Here is a 26,043-nt window from a genome sequence, read left to right on the forward strand (position 1 = left end):
TTAGCCTCTTCACTCCTCACCCTTGCAGATGCTTCTATACTCCTCTCCCTGTCTCCAAACTGCCAGCAGGGAGATCACTCTGTATCATACAAATCATTCTGTCATTTTATACTTAAAAAAAAAATAATAATAAAACCCTCCAGCTCTCATTTTCTGTAGAGCAAAGCCTAAACTGCTCAGCAGGTATGCAAAGCTCCTCGCAGTCTAGTCTATGCCTCTTTCCTCCTCCACTATTCCCTACGCTCCAGCTGCACAGAATTCCTTCTTCCAGAGTGAATCATACGCCTTCATAAACCGATACCTTTTCTGTGCCCGAGATGTGCTTTCTCTCTTGTCCTCCTGATTAAATTCTGCTCATTCATCAAGATGTAGCTCAAATATTATCTATGAAGCTGCCTCTAACTCTTGCAGGCTCCTCCTCTATCCTTTCATATATTTCATATGCCCTTCTGCTATAACATTTACCACATTTTATTGTAATTATTTGGTGATGAGCAAGATGAGCAATTTGAATACTGATGGTAGTACCCTCACCATTTCTTGCACCAGAGAATAGCTGGCACATGGATGTGTTTTGAATGAGTAAATGAACATTAAAGATAAGGACTAGGCCTTAGGGCAGTGATTTCCAAATGTTACTGTGATAAGGATCATCTAAGGTTCTTCTTAAGATGCAGATGTTTTGAATTTTTCTCTCAGAGTTCACCTAATTTGGCAGGTCTGAAAAGGTGGAGCGCAGGAACCTACATTTTAACAAACATCCCAGATAATTCTGATGGCCCGCAAGAAGCCCTCTCTTAGAGTACAAAGCAAACAATCTGGAAAAAAAGCAAAGAACATTTGTTCTTTGAGATGGCATACACTGAAGAATGTGCTCATGCCCACAAGAGATCCCTGAGGTGGTTGTTCTTGGCACTTCTAAGAATAAATAGACGCCAGCCAGAGTTTGAGAAAGCCACAGTGAAGTGAATTCCATGAAGACTCTAAAAAAGCACCAAGTTCCCTGTACAAGGGCTGAATTGTTTCTTTTTCAGAACAATTGTCCTCATTACCCATATGTTTGTTTTGTTAGAATAGTCACTATTTAGCCAGGCCCAAGCTGTTGTCATTAATATGTTGCATTTGTGTCAAGCTTCTCTTTGGATATTCTCCAAGCATTTAAACAGCTTCAAGCCTGTCTTCCCTCATTCCCTGAGGGAGGAACAAGCACAAGTTCACGCCAACTCAACTTGTTAGGCATTGCTTAAAAGCAGCTCCTGGAGCACCCCATGCAGGCGGGAGGGGGAGAGTGGGATAATTCCCAGCCCCCTCCCCTCTGTGCTCTCTCATTTCCCCCACCCACCCTGCCAAATGCTCACTGGTGTCTTCAGCAGATGGCTCTCACTCTTCAAGTCTATTCAGACAATTTCCTCTCCAGATAGATAAGCTCTAAAAGGATTCACAGGTTCTAGACAATGCAGGAGTGCCAAGGACCGCATTGGCCAAAGACAAGCCTCCATACAACTAACCAACGAATCTTTCAGAGACAGTAGAAAACATGGGTTAGGTTCTGGTTCAGAAGGCTGAACCTTTAGGTAGCAGAGGTCCACCAGGTTCAGAGCACCAGTTCTCCCAGAGGTCCCGCAGCTCTGACCTTGGCCACATGGATCTGCCTGGACTTACCTTGACTCCTCGTTCATGTGGCTTTCTTCCTGGTAAAGGCCCTCTCAGCTCTACAGACTCTGATTTCCTCAGCTCTAAAGAAGTTAACTCAGTTGAATTAATCCAGTTTCTAATTTAGGTACTTTTCCAACTCCACAGTTTCTAAGTTCTTCCTTCTCAATCATGGTCTCCTTAGCGTGCCCACTCTTCAGCTTTATGACTCTACACCTGATAAAGAAACCACTACAGGGCCAAAGCAAGACCCATACATACTCAAAGCAGACCATATGGAAAAGACATTGAACTCTTCTCTAATGGTTTACGAGGTACATTTGATGCTTGTCCGTTTTATGGAAGGATTGATATACCTGAAAGAAAGAGGAGAGAACCATGCAGGCAGCTACCCCTGGGAGAGTCTGAAATTACTCCCTGATGCTTTGTGCAGATGATTTGGCCCTGAAAGCTTAATTTCTTGCCTCATGGGTCGCTTTGCATTAGTGTCTTCAGGTTTTTAAACCAGTAAACATACAGTACAATTAATTCTGAGAGTATATGTGTGTGCGTGCATATGTGTGGCATGTACAATTCTATGAATTTTAACACATGTATAGATTCATGCAACCACCACCACCATCAGGATACAGAACAGTTCCATCACCCCAGGAAACTCCTGCATGCTGCCCTTTTGAGTGTATCCAAGCTTTATTTTAAGGACTTACTCTCGTTAAGATCACTGGAGAAAGATTAACCTCTATAGGAAAGTTAAGAAAGATCATCTGTGTCAATATTTGAAAGAACTTGTGCAGATTTGGATTACATCTATAGGGTGAGGACAAATTCCCATGATCCCAAGTCCTAAATGGGTTCTTAAGTTCTCTTCCCAGGCAAGTTCTCTGAGCTATTCCCTCCTACTCAGGCAAGCAAGAGTACCTAGATCAGGAAAAAGATCCTTGACCTGAACGGGAACCTGATGATTTAAACTTACGTCTGTCATACCCATTATTTTGAGTTTAACTAATATGAATCTGAAAACAGTAGGCTCGAGCCATGAAAATCCTGAAAATAACCTGTTTGTGGTCATATTCATTAAATCTCAAGATGTAAATAAGTACCAAGCACGCATGCGTGTATCTACTCCACAACAAAATACAAGACTAAGGAATAAACTGTGAGATCAAGATTCCAGCTGGGTCTTGACTTGAAAAAAAAATAGTATTTTGGAATATATGTATATAATTTTGACTTTTCAAATTCTGCTTCAGGCAGTGAAGGAGGTTGCTGCTAACCCCATGGTTACCGCATGGACCATGAGGAGCGGCCTTCCCAGTGGGCAGGAAACATCAGCTTCTGGGGCTTCAGAAATCAGGGTTTGTAGACTTCCAGAGGAGGGCAAGTATGTTGGAGTCATTTGGGTTTTTATTCTGCCTCTTTCATTCTCACTAGCTATATGACCTTGACAGGCAGCCCAACCTCTCTGAGCTTAATATCCTCATTTTAACAAAAGAAATCATATATAATTTATAGAGTGGCTTGGGGGTAGTACATATAAAATATCTGCCATGCAACAGACATTCAATGGATGTGGTTTTTGCCTTTTCTTTCACCATTTATTCCACCCCTCTGCTTCTAAACAGAGCCCCACTCCAACTAGTTCAATCAGAGTTTATGGGTTTTTTTTTTAAGTCCATAAGTAAAAATAAAAATGATTTAATCTGCCTCTTAATTCATCCTATAACTTTAGATTTTCCCAGACAGGAAATAATGTCTTAGAACTAACTTAAAACACTTAAGTTTTCTTTTTGGAATAGTTCCACTTTAGGATCCTCAGCAGAAAAGGAGAGGAGCTGATCAGAGCACTCTAGCTGTTGTAGATTAGGCAAGTCTAAGTTATGTTGTAGTACACAACAACCCCATGAATAACCCCAAATATTAATAGTATTTTACAATAGCTTCCCATTCATCTGAAAAAAAAAAAAGAAGATGAATTGCTATAGCACAGAAGGATGGATGGATGGATAAATGGATAGATAAGTGATAAAGCAAATACAGAAAAATGCTAATTGTAAAATCCAGGTGATGAGTGTGTGGATGTTTTCTGTACAGTTCTCTCGACTTTTCTGTATATCTCAACATTTTTCACAATAAAATGTTGAGGAGAAAAGTTTATTTCTCAGATATGCTACAGGTCTGATAAAGACTGGCTAGGGTTTCGCTTCATATCTTCTTACTCCAGGACCCAGGATGATGGATCATCTTGAAAGTGGCTAGTTGCTATGGCAAAGTGAAAGAGAGCTCTGCTGGGTATTGCACAAACAGTTGGGTATTTCAGCCTGGAAATGACATATGCCACTTCTGCTCACAGCTCACTAGCCAGAGTTGTTCTCACAGAGCCCTATCCCAGGTTATGAAGTATAGTCCTATTATATGCCTACACAGGAGAGGGCTGGAAATGTTTGGTGGGCAGACAAATAATTATCCTGACAGAAATAAACTCCTTAAAAGAATGACACACCTTAGTTCCATCATCATTAATAATACTAACATGAAAAGGCACATTTACTTAAAGCAATGTCAGTAAGAGAGAACTCAAGCTTTTTCTTTCTTATCTACTTGCCTTCTTTTGGTCTCCTTTAAAGGGAGAACTAACCCGCTAAAGGCTAATATATTCCAAACTACTCACTGGCTGCTTTTTCAGTCAGTCAGCCAGCCAGCCAGCCAGCCAGCCAGCCAGCCAGCCAGCCAGCTAGTCAGCCAGCCAGCTAGCTCTTTCTAGAATCTCATCACCTTTTTATTGAGTCAGCTCATTTTCGCCATCAGTACGAATATGTGGACACTGTCCAGAGAACTTAAGAAAAGCAGAAGTTAGATGACGCTTTTCAGAAATGGGGTCATAAAATAAAATCTTTGACTAAACAATATTATTCTCGACTCGACATTTTAGAGGAGTCAGGAAAGACTTTACAGCTAAGGTGACATTTAAGCTGGCACTTGAAGACATTTGCTGGGTAGAAAATGGAGCAGGGCATTCCAAGCTGAGGGAACAGGCTGTGCAGGGGTAAGGAAAGTCTTCTGGCTTGCTTGACCAAAAGGCAAATCAGAAATTCACCAGGGCCAGAGTCTAGAGTGCCTCTCAGGATTACTATGAAAGCACCAGGGTAGAACTAAAAATATTGCTGTAATTTTCATCTGTTAGCAAGTGGGAAATGGAATACTATACTTATTAAAGAAAAATTTTAATTAGTCTTCTCTAGCGCTGTAACAGCAGTTAGTATGACTTCAAAGAGCAAAGGTCATCTTCAAGTAATTTGCTGTGTAGAGTTCTCTAGGTCTCTATACTGAATACTGAGTTTCCAGAAATTTAATACTTCTGTTTATTTACAATCGTTTTTACATTATATATATATATATCTTTTTTTTTTTTTTTAATATATCCACGGTAATTTTCTTTGGGAAAAGGAACTGATCTGATAGGCTGCAAACAAATTAAGGCAAAACCACCAGGTTAAAAAAAGAAACACTACAGGAGTGTGGGCACATAATGAAGTCATTTTAAACGAAATGTCTCAGGCCGAAGAGAACGGGGAGAAAAGAAAGAAGGTGCTTCTTATGTGATATATTATTTAATCCTAACACACTTTGTGAAGTGGATATTATTGTCATCATTTCATAAATGAGAAAACTGAAGGTCAAATAAAGTGCTTTCTTATACAATTAGCTGTTTAAACTTGAGCCTTGTTTTTCAACTTCTGAGGCTTTCCCCCACCCCCCACCCCACCCCTGTAAAATGGAAGTATGACATGTGCTACCTATGTCATAGAGTTTTCAGGATTAAAAGAAATAGCAAATAGAACTTTTGACATCATTCTTGACTTCTCCCAGATTTTAAGTTCTCTGATTCTGTCCTGATGTTTGCAATTATTCAAAACTGGGTCTTTATAAAAAAGATTTAATGAAGCCTGTTTGTGTAGAAAGTCTTTTCTTAGCATATCTTAATACATACTACTTCAAATTATTTTTAAATATTAAAAATATTACCTCTACATGCATTTTTTGGGGGTATAAAAATAGAGCACAAACGTTGGTCATTATTTCAAATTCATGCATGGAATATCCTAGGAAAATAATTTTTATTCCTTTAAATGACTTCAGTTTTTCTCTTGGCACTTTTAATAATTTTGTTTGAAAATGTATTTTGCCCTGCCTTTTGAAACAAAATGCATGAAATAATATGTGCAGACACTGTTCTAAAAGTTTTACATACGTTCATTTATTTAATCCTCACAACCATTCTACAAGGTAAATAGTATCATTATCTCCATTTTCCAAATGAGAAAATTGAAGCACAGAGATACTAAGTGACTTGCCTAAGGTCACACAGTTACTAAAAAGCTGAGCCAGGATTTGAATTGAGGCATCTTAGCTTCAGAATCTGAACTTTTAAACACTGAATCACAATGACACATTTCTGAAGATAATGCATTATCCTCCTAGATGAAACAGGGCCGTGATTATACATATCATTTTTATTTGATATCCACTGAAACTACTGTGATTTAGTACAAGATTGTGTCTCTATAGTCCCTATATATTATACTTTTTGACTGACTGTGTTTGCTTTTTACATTTTTTCTTTATCCTCTGTAGAAAAAAATATATAATTTTAGCATATCTACCTCTACAAATTGCCTTCTTTCCTCTAATTATTCTGCTTCCAATTTCCTAAAAGCCAGAAACCAGATCACCCTATATATTAGAACTATCTGTAAAATAAGATTCATGAGGCTTTGAGAGAAGACCCAAGCCTTTAGTGAATGGACTTTGTGACATCTGTGACAGGGATCTTTATTTCGTGGCATGTTTTCTGTTCTCAGCTGTGATCTAGATAGTTTAGAAGGCTGGATAAATGACTTCTCGATAAGCAAGGTGTCACAAAATATAAATTCAAGGCATTTCTACTCTTCTACCTGTTCAAAAGTGTTTTAGTCATCAACATAATTAGAAGGATGGCCTTGTTCCTCAAGCTTCTGGGTAGCCATCTGATGCTTAGAAGTAGAGAGACGTGGCTACAACTTGTATAAAAATAGCCCTTCCAGATGGCTGAGGGGCAAAGTTACAACTCAGCAGCTTGATATAGCTGAGCACTCAAGTTTTGGAGTAGAAGGAGAGCTATAGGAGAAGTAGCCAGAGACCCTGGGCTTGAGTCCAATCATAAGTAGAACAGTATATGCCAGGAGAGATCACTTAACGTGGCAGATTAGCTGTTAAGATTTCCTGTTTACTTCATCTCCATCTCCTCCCCATCTCCCGTGATTCAGCCTTACCTCTTAGCCCCAAGGGAACACACACACACACACACACACACACACACACACTTTTTTTTTTATAAAATAGAGTTATAACTTGTAAGGCTTAAAAGGCTTTAGAATTCTTCTAGCTTAACTCCTTGTTTTGGAGACAAGCAAACTGAGACATAGAAAATTGAAATAACCACTTAGGCTCAAGGAGCATGTTTGTGGGGCTCAGATGCTCCAGCTTCTGTCCAGGGCTCACCAGCTGCCTCCTCTCTGGGAGTGTGCAGTTGTGCTGGGCCATATTTCCTCTCAGCCCTGCCTTGAATCATCCCAAACTCAAAAATCAAAGCCTCTACGTGTTTTTCTAAAGCCATGGAAATATTGCAAATGCCATAATATTGCTTCTACCTCTCAAAACAAATGCTGAAGCTCTGATAAATGAGTCACTAGTTTGAAACCTCTTGTTTCACAAATGAAAATATTTCTTATCAAAGTCTTCAGATTAAAATATGTAGTTCTCATATCTCCCCACCTTCAAATCACTGCATTTCTATTGGATATTCTAGAAGAAAACTTACGTCTCTGTCTATAGTAAATACATTTAAAAAAATATCTCAATGTCCGTTTAAATAATTGAGTGTTGGTTTTTAAAATACAGTAACCAGAAATGGGTCAATTTTTATATTTGGCAGCAGTTGTAATAGACACTATTATTTTTGAAAAGCAAGTGAACTGAGAAGCATTTGCTCTCCTAAAACACCCCCTCCCCCCACCACTCATAACTAGCCCATATCCAAGGCATTGCTGTGCCCTGCTGGCAGTACAGCCTCATTGCAGGTAAGTGACAGGTGGAAATTCCATTCTACAATAAATTGGCTCTTTACAATACTTCCATTAACCTTGCTTCTTCTTACATGAAGGGGTTACAGGCAGCGAAAAACAAATCCTCAACTAATTTTTTTCCAATGTGATAGGATTTGTGCTTCTCAAGTGAATATTACAATATTGTCACAAAGTAGTATGTTGCTTTTCAAGAGGAAGTTTCTTTCCTTCTTAGAGATTCATCCTCAAACTTCGTGGAGTATTGGCTTTGTGCTGGGTACCTTGCGGCACCCTGGGAATAGGCAAGGAGGTATCCACCCTGATGTGCACTTACTATTACAGCACCACAGCCTCAAGTTGCTCAGCTACAGAGCTGGCTGATAGGGGAATGGCCACTACGAAGGGAGGAATTTTGGAAAGAGAACAGGGACAAACATTTCTTGATTGCCCACCAAGTGCCTGAGCCTGTGCTAGCCCTGTTAGAGCTGGCTGGAGCATCCCGTTAAATTGTCAGAATTGATCTCTGGGTAAGTGTGCTAATTCTACTCCAGGTCTGTCCCCCTCATGCTGCAACACAGATGGAGATCTTAGGGGAGCTGGCTTGGAGCAGAGGTCCACCTGCTAAATAGATATTGCCCAAATTAAGACGGCAAGCCAGGGTATGATTTTCAACACCTTTATTAAGAAATATCAAAAGTTGATTACAGTTCCATACACAGTTTTACAAAGTTCAAGTGAAGGGGAATGTAGGGATGCCATCAATATAATGCCAGGGTCTCTTGCCAAAGAGATAACCCTGTAACACCTGTCACCTTGTTTAACAGTGGTCACAACCATGCTTCTTCCGAATTCCACTAGGCCATGGCACAAAATCTTAAGTTACTTGAAAGAGTTTTAATACACTATAAACACTTCTTAAATATTTCTCCTTTTATTTTGTCATCATCCTTTCCTGAAAAAGCTGAGCTATCTAGAGGGAGCACATTTGAATCACATTCACAGCAGTTTGTATTACATTTTCACAAAGCCTGCTTTAAGGGCTGTAAAACATTGCAAGTTACCATATTACACTTGGGAGAGAACCCATACACATTGTTATTTTCTTTATTTAACGTTTAACAAAAAAGGGGAATCACTCAACTTGAAAACATAACACCACGGTTATTTGGTAGAACTGTTAAGCATGGGACATGCCTGCCAATTCCACCGAGGTCCTCAGAAGCGGCCAACAGGATGACCGAGAACAATTGGATGCAGGCACACCAACACAGAATATGGAATGGGGTCTTCTTGGGGATGATATATCACAATCTTTTGTCAGGGACATTGCATCAGAGGGAAATTACGCTTTCAAAATAATCGGGGCTAGTAGGTCATTGGCACCCGATGGGAAACATCAACGGTGTGGTGAGCCTTGGTGAAGGCTTGTGCTGGGTTATCTAAAAGGAAATTTCTGAAGGATTGTCCAGCAACATCAGAAAAAGCCATCTTCAGAGGAAGGACTCCTTGTTCACCCACATGAGACTGCGTGTCTCGTTGGGCTTGCACTCATACTCAATGACAGAGAAGGGGCTTCCCCATTGGCAGTGATCTCGCTTGTGGTAATTATAGAACTTGACTTGCCACATTGTTTCGAAGGTCCCAATGTCAGTTATCTGAGGGAGAGAAATACGCCCCATGAAAAATTCATTCTGCCATGAGCAATAGAAGAGAGCCAATGTTAGTGAGAGGTCCTGCATCATCAGGTGTGATCAATCAAGACTCTGAGTTGGCAAACCTTAGCCTTTACTTTAATAAACTATCTTCCGTTATTATGGGAGATATTTTCCTGTAAAGCTGTGGGTGGACCATTTTTCCTCTATAAAATCTTATTTCCATTGTATGAGTGGCATTTGCTATTATATTGCCTTTTAAAAAAACTTAACTCCCTAAATGTATGTGTTTTCCAAATTTAATTTCTGGAAACCACTTAGAATCACAGAATTTTAGAGCTTGCCACAGAAGGGGGATTGGGAAGAGAGGAAATAATATTTAATGATTGTCTTTTGGTTTCTATCTCAAAAGACGGTTGTATAAAATAACATAAACACAACATAACTAAACATAGGATGGCAATTGTCCTATTGTTAATTTCAATTCCAGGGAAAATTATTTTATTGGAAGTATTTGATTATTAAAGACTCCACTTTAACTTTCAAATACCACTGAATGTTTATAAGTCCAGTTCCGTGCCCATGTCTATACCTTACCCAAAACCACATTTGAGTATCTACAAGGTGCCTTGCACATATACAAGTTTCTATAAGGCATGATTCTTGCTCTCACAGAGTTTGCATTCCGCTCCCAGAAGGTAGGCCCTGCAAATCACTACACAGAATTCTTCTGAACCAGAAGAACACAACTCTCATGTAGCTGAGAACAGGGCGCAGAATGCCCTAGAGGCCACTGGGCAGGTGCTCAAGTGGCCTGTGGGGTAGCCTGACCCTGCTACCGCCTCCTGGAGCTATTTAGGGGATCTGGCATTCAATAGCATGATGCCTGTCGTTATTTTCTCCTCTGACCCTTCCCTGTCATGGGAAGGGACAGGGACTGACTTGGCAGGGTTTTTAGACTTGTCAGAAGCCAGAAGACATGGAGGGGGAGGGCAGTGAGCAGAAGAAGCCTTATACTTGTAGCTGCTACAGGAGGAGGGTAATCAGGTGCTTCCCAGATATCTCTCCAAGATGCTCTCAAAATTATATTCTGCACCATTGCCTCATCCTACTAATTTGATCCCAAAACAAGATTTGGCTTTCCTTTGGGAAATTTGGTTGACTTGAAACAGTGGGTGATATACCACACATTTTCTCCCAGATGAGAAAATGAAGTATCTCTTTTTAAAGAATCATGGCATAAAGAGCTGTACATGTATACAGCAGCTTTATTCACAATAACCATAGACAGGGATCAGCCCAAATGTTTCAACATCACTTGGTGATAAACAAGTTTTAGTGTATCTACAAAATGGCATTTTACTCAACAGTAAAAAGAAACATACTGACTCAGGCAGCGACAAAGATGGGTCTCAAAGACATGCTGAGTAAAAGAATCCAGACCCCAAAGAATACATACTGTATGATTCTATTTATATAAAACTCATATGCATAATATCTATTATAATATATAATATAAATAGTAGATATATAATTTATATATTATGTATATGATATACGAGTGATTGATGATTAATGAAAATGTGCCAGAGGAAAATTTTGGGGGTGATGAAAACATGTTACATCTAGACAGGTGTTGGTTACATGGGTGTATGTATATGTTTGTCAAAACTCAGTGATCAGTGTGCTTAAAATGGGTACATTTATTATATGTAAACTATACCTCAAAGTTCATTGAAAAATAAAAATACTGATTTTTAGCTAGCTACAAGGAAACAGGTATTCTAAACACTGCCAATGGGAACTGAATTATATAGCCTTTTGGAAGAGTAATTTGTATCAAGTTAAAGGTGTGAATATATGTAGGTCTAGCAATTTCACTTATAATTTATCTTAAGAATATCACGGTGTTTAGAATAGTGAAAAATTAAACCCTAAAAAATGTCCATATAGAACATTAATTAATTACGGCATATCTATATAATGGAATACTATGTAACAATTCTAAATGTAAAACATTTAATAAACTTTTTCTATGATTCTATATGTTACCTGAACTAAGCAGAGTACCAACAAAAATGTCTAATATTAATTCAACTAAACTTATACATGTTAATAATTTTTATTTTCTTCTATGTACTCATTTGTATTTTCAAAATTTAATGATTGAGTTTTTTTATAATCAGAAATAAATGTTAAGCCAAACTGTATTTATAAGAATTACCAAATAGTTAATATCATTAATAATATTAATAAGAATATATGAATTAATTACTAAAAACTAAGAACATCTGGATGAAGCAAGAACATAGTTCATTAAAAAGAAAAAAATGGCTAACATCTGAAAAATATTCACATGTAATATTAGTAATTAAAGAAATATGAACTTTTACAGAGATAATATTCACCTATCAACTTAGCCAAAACTTCTAAATACCAGAAGTAATCTAAGCATCCAACTTTAGAAAATATTGTGAAAATGGTGGCATATCCAAGTGATGGATTTATATAACCATTAAACATGAATTTAGTGTTTTTAATAATAAGAGAAAATAATTAGAACAATGTTAACAGGGAAAAGATCGATTAAAACAGTTTACAGTATGAGATCAAATATGTAAAATAAGATATACAGAAAAAAGAAAATGAAAAATATTAATAATAGAACTTCTAAATAAAGAAATTGAGTGTTTTTCTATCTTTTCTGCTCATATTTTTTACAATAAATGTTACTTTTATAATCAGAAAGAATATTTTAAAAGGTGAAGTGAATTTATCATTCCTGAAAAATTAACGTATATATTTCTCAAATCCTAGGGACTTTATAAATTCTATTAAGGCTACCTATATACATATGAAAATATTACAACTTTGTATGTAATACAGTAGTGGTGGTAAGAACAAAATCTCATTTTATAAATTACCAAGACTTATTACTTTTGACCAGCACAGGGCATTCCAATTTAAAGTGCAATTGAATTAAACTAAGTTATAAAAATATTTTACAAACCCCAGCTAGTCTTTTGAGGGAAGCAGCTTAAAACCATGCTAGGTAAGAGAAAAAAATAATGCCGAGGCCTTTTTTTAAAATAGACAAAAGTTGGTTACAATACACAAAAAAAAAACCTAAGATGATTATGACCACAAATAAGAAAAAACTTAAGGCACTACATTTATGTCGGAATAATCTTAAAACTAAGAAAGTCTCAATCTAAGAGTTCTCAGTAAAACAAGAGACCAAAATAGAAATCTGATGACAGAAACAGTCATGGTTAAAGATATGGGATACAGTAGGTGCTTCGTATTTCGGTTTTGTTTCTCTTTTATTAATGCTGATCCAAGGTCATGGTGTATGTAGTAAACTTAACTGTTGCTGACTAGGAATATATTTTCCTCTTTCCCATGCCTAGTTGTTTTAACTTCCCTTTAGCTTTCTTCCTTCCTATTCATTCTTCCGGAGTTCTATTTCCTGGGCATCTCACCACTCAGCTCAGAATTTCTTCTCCTCTGGCTAAGAACAGATGGAGTCTAGAAAGCTGACATTCTTTTTGAAGAACAGAAGCAACTACTCAGGCTCTTCCTCCCAATCCATCTGTGCCTTCTAAGGAAAATTTACCCAGGCAGGCTCCCTGGGTGATGCAAGTTATACAAAGGTATAATCCTGTGCATTTGTATAGTACTCTTTATTTTATGCAGCTCTTTAAAAGATGTCATTCCATGTTGGTCTTGATTTTAACATCTCCATTTTGTGGATGAAAGAACTAAGATTCAGAGAGGTTAAGTGACTTGCCCTTGGTCTAAAATATGCACCCAGTTAATGATAGGTCAAGAACCTAGGTTTCCTAATTCCTACGTAAGAACTATCATCATTGTGCCAAACTGTTTATTTGAGCAAAACAGCTAAGAGTTAATGATCAGTTTTTTTCTTTTTTTTTCTCCCTGAGTGAGAATGTATATGGATTGTCACCTGTTGAATGCTTTAGGACACTGCTATGAACTGAATATTTGGATACTTCCAATATATATATAATGAATCCCCACTGTGATGGTGTTTGGTATTTGGAGGTGGGGCCTTTCAGAGGCAATTAGGTCATGAGGGTGAAGCCCTCATGAATGGGATTAGTGCCAATAAACAAGAGAGGGATAATCTCTCTCTCTCTCCCTGCTTGCCTTCATGTGAGGACATAGCAAAAATAGCAGCCCTCTTTGAACATGGAAAAGTGCTCTCATCAGACACCAGATCTGTTTGCACCTTGATTTTAGAATTCCAGGCTCCAGAACCATGAAAAATAAATGTTTGTTGTTAAAACCGCTCAGTCTATTGTATTCTGAAACCGATATTTTACTCTATCCCTGGACATTTGCTATAGTGTCTTTACAAGCTGCAAACCTTTGTACATTTTTATTTCGCAACTAATGTGAAAGAGAACTCATCAGATTCCAAGGAGAGAAGATGCATTTGTTGTCCTCGGTAATAAATGAGTACTTCCAAGTGCCTGTTTTAAACAATTTCTGTGGTCTTACAACCAGCTGTCCTAGAATACCCAGACTACTCTGCATTCGCCATGCCACCCACCTCCACTGGAGACAAGAATAAGGTCACGCAGAAATCCATCGACTAGGGAGCACAAAATGGGCTTATTATATTGATAAAAACATGACATTACTTCATTACTAAACAAAATCTGTATAAATGAACATCTGCGACTTTTAGTGTGGTGTTACCATTTAATTCCTACTGGATTTCAAGCCTCTCTATTCTTGTGATGTGTCAAGTTTTATTAGTTAATACATATTTTTCATTTCTCTTAGCTGAATATATATAGGAATAAAAGTTTTGGATCTTATAAAGCATATTTGACTTTAAAAGAAACTGTCACATTTTTCTGAAGTGATGATGCCATTTTACATTTCTACCAGCAATATGAAAGTTTCAGTTGCCCTACATCCTCTCCAACAGTTAATATTGTTAGTCCTTTTAATTTTAGCCAATCTAGTGGTAAGATGAAGAAAGGCAATAAAGAACAGAAGTCAATGTGGTAGAAAAGGAAAAACTATAAAGAAAAACTGTAAAGAAAAGTTGATAAAACTAACATGTTTTTGGAAAATGTCTTAAAATTGATAACCACCTAGCAAAACTGAGCAAGTAAAAAAAATTACCACGAAGGAGACCAATACATTTAATGAAATGGACAAATTCTTCAGTTGACCTCTATTTACTAAAGAAATTGAATTTGTCGTTAAAAATTTTCCCAGAAAGAAATTTTCAGGCCCAAGTGGCTTCATTGATAAATTCAGACATTGAGGGGGGAAAAAAACCCAACAATTCAACATAAATTCTTTCCGACAACAGATGAAGGAACTCTTTTCAAAGCTGACACAAGGAACAGCTTTTATACTTGGGAGTGCATGCATAAAGCTACCTTCTTCCGCACACACAGCCTCATAACAAGCTCATACATCTTGCCTTATTTTTCCAAACTCCCACCAGTCTCCCACTGACGAGAGCCAACAGAAGGAGAACATTATAATGATTTGCACAGACGGCATCTCCACCTGGACTTTCTCCTGGAAAGGACTGAGTAGGGAATTAGTCATATTAAACACGAGTTAACATTCTCTTTGAAGTGGGGGCTGAGCGCTTTTAGAACTGGGTAACACTTTATTAACTCCCAGTACCAGGGCTTGTGGAATTATTTGAATAAAGAGATCATTGCCGTTAATCTGAGTCAGAGGGTATTTTACTTCTTCCTGTCTTGAGCTTCGCTGCGGAAAGTTACTAATGGCAGCTGCAATTTCTACATGGGCAGTAGCACATCAAGGCAACACAGCTTTTCTTCACCAATTGTTATTTGTCTTTTAATTTAAATCACATTATAATGAAAATTTAACTTTGTTTATGATGTTTGACAGAAATTTTGCCTTGTATGTAATCAGAGTTTTCAATTTTTACTTTTGGATGTCTTCCATTTATTTTAGGTTTAGATTAACCCTTTTTATTTTGATTTTTTAAAAAGTTGGCTTTTTACAGATAACCCCTTGATCTATCTGAAGTATATTTTAGAGTATATTATCAGGAAAAAACAAGTGATGTTTCACTCAAATAGCCAATTATCCCAGCATTACTTATCCAATGATTTAAAAATAAAAATAAAAAAAACTATGTACTTTGAAGTAACTTTAGACTCATAGGAAATCTCTCTGGTATACCCTTAATCCAGCTTCCATTGCTGGCTTCACCTATGTAATTGAGTTTCCTTGGACATCTCAAGATGTCCTTGATATCCGTTAAAGTGTGATTGTGTCTGTAATTTTCAATACTTAAGCTTGAAACATTGGTGACAAAAGTCATAAAACAGTGTAAAAGGCTATGTAAGGCTTTCATTACTAGAATGATATTGGAACTTAACATTAGAGATGCTGACTTGATCAGGAAATCCTAATTTCAATTGTTTTCCTTAGACTTACTCTATTATAGATAAGTTCAAATCACAGCCAACGCTCAAACCAAAAGCTGTAAGATCATTGTTGGAACAATTAACTATCAATGACTTGCTTTTTCTAGATGTGGAAATTATATGTAAGAACTTAGGCTTTACTGCTGGGACTCAGGACTTGTGATTTACAGTAAGAGACTGCAGATCCTGTCCCCTACAACATACTCCCAAATCACCCAGTAACTTGAAGTCTCTCCAACCTTTTAGGGCACCAGGGACCGATGCTCCTATGAGAATCTAATGCCTGATGATCTGAGGTGGAGCTGAGGTGGTGATGCTAGCACTGGGGAGTGGCTGCAGATACAGATGAAGCTTTGTTTGCTTGCATGCCACTCACCTCCTGCTGCGAGGCCCAGTTCCTAACAGGCCACTGACCGGTACTGGTCCTTGGCTTGAGATGGGGGACCCCTGTTTTAGTGTATACTTAGACAGTTGATCTAGACTTATGGTAATTAATAAAATCTGTCTTTTCATGACTAAGTCTGAATCATTCTTACATTTAAAAAAATACCTGTGCTTCAGCCGTCCAAAATAATGTAAAAATTCTCACTTTATAAATCTAATTAAGAAGTTTTTAATCAACTCCTTTCTAAATGTTTGAGTTAATCTCCCCCCATAGTGTTTGTTCTGCTTATACCTCTAGTAAAAGATGTATCCTTCTGGTCCTTTTAAGGCCAGAGGCTGAGGAGGGAGTTGCAGCTTCAGGAATAAACAGAGAAAGTTATAGCTCTGGTCCTCAGCTCATACCGGATCCAGGGAGAAGATGGGGAGGCTTCCTCTCCTGCTCTATGAGCACTTGGAAGACTGGGTACAGGCTCATTTATGGTGGCCCCCTCTGCACTTGACCCAGTGCCCAGTACAAGTTCAGTGAAAGAAGGAACAACTTCAAGCTGGCTCAGGGGCCCTCTGTGATCTCATGAAAATTCTGATAACTTTCATATTTGCAGCTCTGCTTCGAGTTAACATTTTCTTTCACCTCTAATTACATATGCTATTTTGACATACTGGGAGTGGAAGGATATCTCTTTGTTATAACAAAAGATTTATTTTGATCCAATAGCCCTTCGTCATGTATGTAACATGAAAATATTTTCTTAGAGGTCTAAACATACATTTTAAAACTCTAGAAACGGATGGTTTTGTCAGAAAAACAAGTAAAATGGACTCAATAAAACCACAAAGCTCCCCTCCCCCAAGTAAAAGTTATGGACTAAATTAAAAGTTAAAAACATTCCTTCTGAATATCTTTATTTTGGATCTTGACTTTTATGGGGAAATTCTGTCAGACTTTCAAGTAACAGCTAAGTCCTATGCTATGTAAATTGTTTCAGAACACAAACTACGAAAATGTTCCTAATTCATTTTATAAAGCTATTAAACCTGACAGTAAAACTTAGTCTGTAAAGGCCTTCTAATTGTTCTTCCCCTCTTGTCTCCCTTCCATTTACACATTGCCACTAAACTGATTGTAAAAACATGCAAATCTTATCATAGTATCAGGAGCTAGAACTCTTATAAAGATTTTTAAAAGAGAGAGGTAATGGTGGCGTGGAGTTGTTGGATGAACTTTATATGTATTATCATAAAATCTGACAAAATACAAACAAAAAAATGAAGCCTTTAAAAAGTAACTAAAAGAGGGACAGAAACCAGAGGAGAGTTACCTTGAAAACACCTCGACTACAACAGTTAAGAATTGTTTTTGTTTTTGTTTTTTGTTTTTGCCTGAGGGAATTCCTCAGTCCCCTGTAGATCTGGCAGAAGAAAATGGAAGCTTTCTTGCTGGAAGTGGCTGAAGACAGTGTTCAGGACTGGTGGAGCAGCGGAAATATTCCAGGAGAAAATCCTGGAAGCAAGAGAGCAGCAGAAGAGGTGAAACCCAGAATCTGACTATAACTCTGCCGTAATCCCTGGCTAACTGCATACACGGGCTGGTAGAAAGGGACACCCTAATGGACTTATTGAAAAAGCAGTCAAATCGGTGAAGAGTCGATCCTTGAAAGAAAAAAATTATGCTGAGTAAGATTTGTAACTTCAGTGTCGTTTTTTTGGTTGTTGTTTTTTGTTTGTTTGTTTTTTTGATTGAGTGCATTCTCAAACCTGATAAGTTAAAGCCTTAATGGCTTGAAATGTCAAAGCAAAGGTCTCAGGACTGGCAGAGCAGCTGGAAATTTAGGGGAATCTCAAGGTGGATGGATCTTCAAATCTCAGTATAAACTGTCCAATTCCTTGGTTAAATGCTAAACTCTATTAGCTTAAGGGACCAGGCTAGAAAAGCAGCAACTGGAAGTTGAAAAAAATTAAGCACACATATCAGCTACTACCCACTGCTGGCAACACAGAGTTTGTAGCTTGAGTCCAGGAATATTTACTGCATGCTACAGTATAAAAAGATAATAATCTTCAGAAGAATAAAAGAAACTAGAGTCAATAACATATTATCCACAATTTAAATTTCTAATCAAATATTACCAAACATGTAACAGAACAGGAAAGTATTACCCATATTCAGGAAAAAAGGTCATTCTATAGTAACTTACTCTAAATGGGGCCAAATGTTGGATTTACCAAATATTTTAAACTAGAAATTATAAACATGCCCAAAGAAGTAAAGGGGAACATGGTTTCAATGATGAGCAAACAGGGAGTCTCAGGAAATGGAAACTATAAAAAGTACAAATGAAAATTCTAGAGCTGAAAAATATGACAAAAATATTAGATGATAAGCATAATAGCAGACTACAAATGATAGAAGAAAAAAATCAGTGAACTTCAGGATACATCAATGAAATAGTCTAATCTGAAGAACCACAAAAGAAAATTGAAGAGAATTAAACAGGAACTTAAAGACCTCTGGGATAACACCATATGTGTAATTGGAGCCCTACACTCTAAGGAAAGGAGAGAATGGAACTGAAAAAAAAAATTTTTTTTAAACAAAATAATGGTTAAAAATAACCTAAATTTGGTAAAAAAATCATAACTTACAGATTCAAGAAGTTCATTGGGCCCTAAGGAAAAAGAGGTACAAAAGAAACCACACTTAGGTACATCTTAGTCAAACCATTGAAAACCAGAACTGCACAATACACAAAGGATCATTTATTTTATATATATATGCAATATGATATATATAAATATTATGTATATAGGTCTTATACTTCAATTAAAATATCACAGTGCAAATAAAGAAAAGAAATACAGAAATAAAACAAAATAAAAAACTGGACAGTGAAATATGAAAACAAAGCTCAATTTTTAAAAAGTCCAATAAAATCGGTAAATCTCTAGTTAAAGTGATCAGAGAGAAAAAAAAAGCAAATTATGAATATCAAAAATGAAAGAATGGACATCACCGGAGATCCTAAGACATTAAAGGATGATGGAAGATAATTATCAACAACTTTGTGCCAATAAATTTGACAATTTAATTAAAACAAATGAATAACATCAAAGATAAATTACAAACAACTCAAGAAATAAAATGTGAGTAGCTCAATATCAACCAAGGAAATTGAATTTGTTAACTAAAATTTTCAAAGTAAAACACATGCCTTTATTGGTGAATTCTATCCAACATTAAAGAAGAATTATATACATACTAGGTAGTAATGTGTTCACTCTTTCAGACAACTGAAGAGTGCACACATTCCAAATCATTTTATGCAGTCGGTATTAACTAGCTGAAGACATTACAAGAAAAGGAAACCACAGTGCAATATCCCTAAAGAGCATAGATGTAAAAACCCTCAATAAAATATTAATGAATCAAATCCAGTCATATATACAGAGAATATACCAAGACCAGATAGTGTTTATTTTGGGAATCCAAGTTGTTTTAACACCGAAAAAGCAATATAATCTACCATAGAACAGAATAAAAAAGAAAACACCATGTGATCATCTCAAAAGATAGCGAAAACATTTGAAAACACTTTATAAACACATTCCTGATAAAAACTCTCAGTAAACTAGGGATAGAAGGGAACTTCCCTAACCTGAGTATACCAAAAACAAAAGAAAACAAAACAAAAAACCTACAGCTAACTTCATACTTAGTGTTGAAACCTGAATGCTAATAGATTTAACAAAAAATATATAAATCTGTATAGGGAACACTGTAAGATATTATAGAGAGAAATTAAAGAAGATCTAAATAGAGATATCATATTCATGTATTAGAAAGCTCAACATTAAAGTGTCAAATTTCTCCAAATTAAACTATAGATTTAATGCAAAACAAAGTAATATCCCAATTTTTGGAGAAATTGACAAGCTCATTCTAAAATCTATATAAAAATGCGAAGGCCTAGACTAGCTAAAATAACTGAATAAACAAAGCTGGAAGATTTATGCAACCTGATTTAAAGACTATAGTATATAAGACATGAAAGAAAATTGTTTTAGCTCTCCTATGCCTTTTGCATTTCTAAATTTAAAAGACTGATATATAAGTAAGTATGCAAAGCAGCTAAAATTCTCATATATTGCTGGTAGAAATATGAAATGGTACAATGGTCTGGATATTTCTTATATAGTCAAACATACACTTACTTACCTTGTGACTTGTCAAATCTCCCCTTAGGTATTTACTCAAGCCAAATCTCCCCTTAGGTAGTTACTCAAGTGAAATGAAAATGTGTTCCCACTAACAATTATACTCAAATGTTCATAATAGCTTTACTCTAAATATCAAAAGCTGAAAACAATCCAGATTTCCATTTGTTAGAGAAAAATAAGTAAATTGTAGTATATCCATACAATGGAGTACCACTCAGTAATAAAAGAAACCAACTACTGATACATGCAACAACACAGATGGATCTCAAGAACATTATGACAAATGAAAGAAGTCAGACACAACAGTATGATTCTATTTACACAAAATTCTAGAGCGGCTAAAACGAAGGTATTGAGACAAAAACCTCAGGGTGGGCTAGGGTTTGGGGGATTGATTACATATGGGCATGAGGGAATTTTTCAGGTGATGGAAATGTTCTATATTTTTATTGAGGTGGTAATTATACAGTAGTACCCATTTGTCAAAACCTATGAATTGGACACAGTATTGGTGCATTTTATTGTATGTAAATTTGTATCAAACAAATTTATATCGAACAAATTTATATCGAACAAATTCCTATAGGCATTAGGATAAATCTGAAAGGAAAAAAGGTCCCGTAACATCCAACACCTACTTCTCCAGCTTTATCTTGAGCCTGTCTCTGCCTCACTCTGGTCCTGCCATGTTGGGCTTCTCTCATTCATTAGAACACATTTTGCTTTTTTCCAGCTCTTTTTTTAAAAATTTATTTATTTTAATTAGTTTCAAGTATACAGTACATTGCTTAGACATTTATATAGTTTATAAAATGGTCCCCCTAATTTCTCCTTCACTCCTCTGGTTTTCCACCTAGCCAATACATTAATGCTAACTGCATTCCCTATGCCATGCGCCCCATCCCCATGACCATCTATCAACTACTAATTTGTACTTCTTAAACCCTTTACCCCATTCTCCAAGCCCTCTAATCCCCACTCCCCTCTGTCTGTCATCAAATTGTCTACTATATTTGTGAGTCTGTTTTTGATTAGTTTGTTCTTTTTGTTCCTTAGATTCCACATATAAATGAAATCATATGGTATTTATCTTTCTCTGTCTGACTTATTTCACTCAGCTCTTGATCTTGGTAGCTCTTCTTTCCTCACATGCTTCCTCTTCCCTCAACCCTTATTTATCCTTTAGTTCTTCTTTAAGGAAGCCATCCTCAAAATCTTGGACAAGGCTGAAACCCCTGATATATGATGCTCCAAAGGCACCACTACCTTTTCACTTCACTTTATGTTATAATAATTTACTTTATTATTGATAATCATGTATAAAGTATGTTTTCCTTCTCTAGCTTAGAAGCTCCATAAAGTCAGGGATATCTATTTTTTCTACCATTCTTCTACCAGTGCCTGATATATAAAAAATTTTCATGTATTTGCTGAGAAATCAAGCAAGTGAAAAAATTAATAAAATAAAAATCTAAAAGTCCTAAGTAAAGTATTAGCATATTAAATTTAGCGATATATTAAAAATAATACATAATTTTAAAGTAGGGTTTATTTTAGGAAATAAGGGTAGCTTAGTATTTGAAAATGTATTATATAATTATTACATTAATATATCAATGGAGATAAATTATCTCCATACATGGGAAAGGAATTAGATGAAGTTTAACACATCTCCCAATTAAAAATATACCTTTAGTGAACTAGAGAAAAAATGCTTTAACATGATAAATATTTGAAACTAACATTGTACCTAGTAGTACAATGGAAATAAGGATACTCCTTACCATCACTAGCAGGCAATATTATTCCAGAAACATTAGAAACATTAAACCAATGCAGTAAGACCAGAAAAAAAACAAAACAAAACAGAAAACTACACAGTTACATGTAGATTACGACTTTCTATCTGAAAAACCCAAGATCATTTACTAAAAAATTTTAGTAAGCAAGTTCGGTAAGGTGACCAGTTGCAAAATACATTATTTATTTATAACACATATTATAAAAGCAATGTATTTAAAACAATGCAGTATTGGCATAAGAATAAACAGATCAACGCAATAGATTAGAAGTGTAGAAAGCCTTAAAATTGACCATTGGAGAAGCACAAAATTATTTAATTAGTTGTATTGTGATATTCTAGACAATTAGATTCTAATATGAAACCATGAATTGAGATAATAATTCATAATTTCATAACATTTCTTTTTATACCTTTCCTTAAGGGGAGATAGTGATTGTTTTCTATGGTTTTGATTTGCCTGGCACCACACCCCAACACCAACACCCACATGCAGGCCTTACCGGCATGGTGATCTGGATGGGTTGCCGTTCTCCACTCTTGGTTGGGGCTACACCTTCTGTGTCGTATGTGCCCGTATAAACAATTCTGTCCCCATCAGGCTCTTTAGACTTCAGCTCCAGTGGGACCGCCACACCACCAATGGAAATGTTCCTGTAATAAACTTGAGTTGGCCACATGTGGTAGGAATTAGCTTAGGCACCCTGTCCTGGTCAGACCACAATCCTAGGCAGGAAAATTTGGCTAGAGGAGACAGGTATGGTAGAAAGTTCTGCAAGTTCAGGAGGCTTGAGTTCTTCAACTAATCACTCATGTGACCATAGCTACTTAATCTCTCTGAACTGACCTCAGTATTCTCATCCAGAATACTTATACGAGGCCTAGTAGGACCCTATCAGTGGTCCTCTTCTTTAGTTTCTCATCTATGGAGCTATTAAAAACCTAGCTATACCCAGTCCCATCACAAACCCCAGAGATTAGGGTTCAGTTGGTCTGGGATGTAGTTTGGGCACTGGTAAATTTATTTTAAGATTTTCTAGGTGATTCTAATGTGTAGGTAGGGTTGAGAACCACTAAACTAATGATTTTTTTTATGTTCCAACAATCAGGTGTCCTGTGAGTTCGGGTACTCTTCCTCAAGCCAGCCACACCGCCAGAAATTCTCAATGGCATTATTCCCTTGTATTAAGATAATGGTTCTCAAGCAGTAGTCCCTGAACTTGAAATAACAGTATCATCTGCCAACCTATTAGAAAGCAAATTCTTAAACATCACTCTAGGGTGAGGCTTAGCCATCTATGTTTTAACAAGCCCTCCATGTGATTCTGATATACACTCAAGTTTGAGAATCCTAAGTTAGGTCATTGAAAAACCCTTGATAAAATTAAAGTATAACTAGAAAAAAGTTTTGTCATGAACACAAATTGGTTTTTTAGATTAGTTTGAAAAGTAGAGAACTACCCAGAAGAAAATTGCATATAGAACAGATAACCTGAGAAACGAGGTTGCTAGGAAAAAAGAAAAGGAAAAGTCTAGATCATAGGCAATACACAGAACACTGGGAAATATGAGAGTAATGGGTGCGCGGAGCTGTGGGGGATGCTGACAAATAGATGGACCAGGAGTACCAGAAACAATCCAGGTTTAGTTCCAGGTTTTTGAACTAAGGCCTGGCATCTAAAAGGCCAAAACAAGTTTATTGAATTAATGACCACGGAAGGACATTTAAGCTATAAAAGGTGTTTGGTGGATGCAAAGCCCCACTCCATCTCCCCTCAGAATATGGTAGATGATATAAATGCTAGTTATTTCTTCCTTCCACGCTAGACTTCATATCATGCTTAGGTGGAGGCTGAGAGGTAAATGACTCCACCCCTGGGTACTTCTCCATAGCTACTGCATCCTATCACACTGACTCTCCGCCTGAGGTCTACCAGGCACATCAACTGTGGTAGCAGGGAAGATAATTCCTGCCACGAATAAACAAACAAACAAACAAACAAAACACCTCCCCCCGTCTTTTTGTTGTAAGTATGTTGCCAATCCCAGGCACCATCACTAGGCTGAACAGACAGACAACTCAGGAAAAAAAGGAAAAACACCAGGCATGAAAACCCGTCAAACTAGGCCAAGCAGAGGCTGTGCTCTGACCTGTGGCTGCTCCTCCAGCATCGGGGTCCTCAGCCACATACGGGTGGAGGGAGGAGTGGGGAGCGTCCTCAGGGAGCCCCAATAACCACCCCACCCCCGCCTTTACACTTCATTCCTCAGCTGTTCTCCCTCCTTCATCCTTGCGGTCCGACCCGGGCGGAATGCCAGGACTGGGGAGAGGAGGACCGAGATTGAGGAAGGTGAACCCCAAGGCTAGCCGCTCGTATCTGCACCACTGTGGCCGCCTGGGGGTCCACGCCGATGGCTGGACAGAAGGGATGAGAAATTTACAATGAAAAAACAAAAACAACAACAAAAAACGAAAACAAAAAACAAAACCCTAGCCCCCAGGCGTCCTGTAGCTGTTTTAAACATCCCACCCGCGGTGGGTGGAGGGAAGTGAGAATAGAGGAAAGAAAAGAGTTAAGGCAGAGGAGGGGACCAAGAGGAACAGGGAGCTGACTTCTGCCCCTCACAACGCCGGGTCCCGCCGGGCGCGGCACGAGCCCAGAGAGGCCCAGGAGCCTCAGGCTGTTCCCGGGCCTCGGTCTTCCGCGCGTACCCCGGGGATGGGGGGGTGTGTGTCGGGGGGAGCCATCCGCGGCGCGCGCCCGCACTCACTCGACCTGCAGCGTGCTGGGCTTAATCTTCACCTCCACCTTGTAGGAGGAGCCGGTGAGCAGCTTGATGGTGCGGTTCTGGCCGAAGCGCTGCCCGTCCACCTTGAAGAAGACTGGGCCATCATTGGGCTGGATGCGCAGAGCGATGGAGAGGCGCACCAGGCCGGGCAGGTCCCCCATGGCTGGGAGCCGGGCGGGCGCGGCGGCTCCGGGGGGCGGACAGCTAGTGCTGCGACCCAGCAGCTGAGTGCGGTGGGCGGAGAGGAAGCGCCGGGAAGGAGAGGGAGGTGGCGGAGGGGAGGTTGCACCTAGGAGTCCGCGCCGTCCGCCCGGGCTTTGGAGGAGCAGCTTCTGAGGCTGTGGCCTTCCGCCTCACTTGGCGAGGAAGCGAGAGGCTGGAACAGTTCCCAAGCCCGGAGCCCCCGCATCCCTCGCTTCTGTGCTGCGACCTCCGCGCACCCGTGGGCTCGCTGTGGCCCTGAGGCCGCAGACAGATCAACGCGGCTGGGGGCGAGAGAGTTAATCCTGTTTACGCAGCACAATCCCCTTCAGCTCCCGGAGAAGACATTTAGGCTCCTCCTAGAGCGGTACCGGGCAGTTGGAGGAGAGGATTGGGAGGGAGGGTGTAGATACTAGGGTTCAGCGACACTACACCCAGGAGCTAGTCGGAATCTAGATACCACCTTGGTCAGCAAAGCGGGGAGACCATTGGTCACCATCGCTCGCGGATCCGGCTTCAGGCAAACAGGAGGAAACTGAGAGGCGTAAGGGAGACGGGAAGCGGAGCAGGAAATCACTAGCCTGTGATTTAAATTTCAGGAAGTATGTCTTTCCAAAGCGTAGGGGAAATGGCCAAGGGACTGGGAATGTAGGACAAGAAAGAGAAAAAGGAAATAACCAATATCCGTTCAAGGAGCTGCATCTTCTTGTGGGTTTGTATTTCCATTACGCATATTCTTGTCTCAGGAATGACACAGTGTAATGAATCACATGTATTTACAGATTTTG

The 26,043-nt window shown here is 38.2% G+C and overlaps 1 protein-coding gene across 3 annotated transcripts; it reads right to left on the reverse strand.

Annotated features, from left to right (window-relative positions):
- Positions 1-620: 620 nt before the first annotated feature.
- CNRIP1 (cannabinoid receptor interacting protein 1) lies at positions 621-25,900 on the reverse strand. Of its 3 annotated transcripts, none has more exons than XM_039852529.1 (3): positions 25,037-25,900; positions 22,768-22,918; positions 621-918 (listed from the first exon to the last, which is right to left on the reverse strand). In XM_039852529.1, exons 1-3 carry the CDS (start codon positions 25,213-25,215, stop codon positions 751-753), a joined length of 498 nt encoding a protein of 165 aa, XP_039708463.1. In that variant the 5' UTR covers positions 25,216-25,900; the 3' UTR covers positions 621-750. The 3 variants fall into 3 exon arrangements, with proteins under 3 accessions (XP_039708463.1, XP_039708464.1, XP_039708465.1); XM_039852530.1 differs by lacking the exon at positions 621-918 and adding an exon at positions 8,415-9,409 and having other exon boundaries at positions 25,037-25,840; XM_039852531.1 differs by lacking the exon at positions 621-918 and adding an exon at positions 8,415-9,409 and having other exon boundaries at positions 25,069-25,160.
- Positions 25,901-26,043: the final 143 nt, after the last annotated feature.

Source organism: Pteropus medius, unplaced genomic scaffold (assembly GCF_902729225.1).
Source record: "Pteropus medius unplaced genomic scaffold, Ma_sr-lr_union100, whole genome shotgun sequence".
NCBI lineage: Eukaryota > Metazoa > Chordata > Mammalia > Chiroptera > Pteropodidae > Pteropus > Pteropus medius.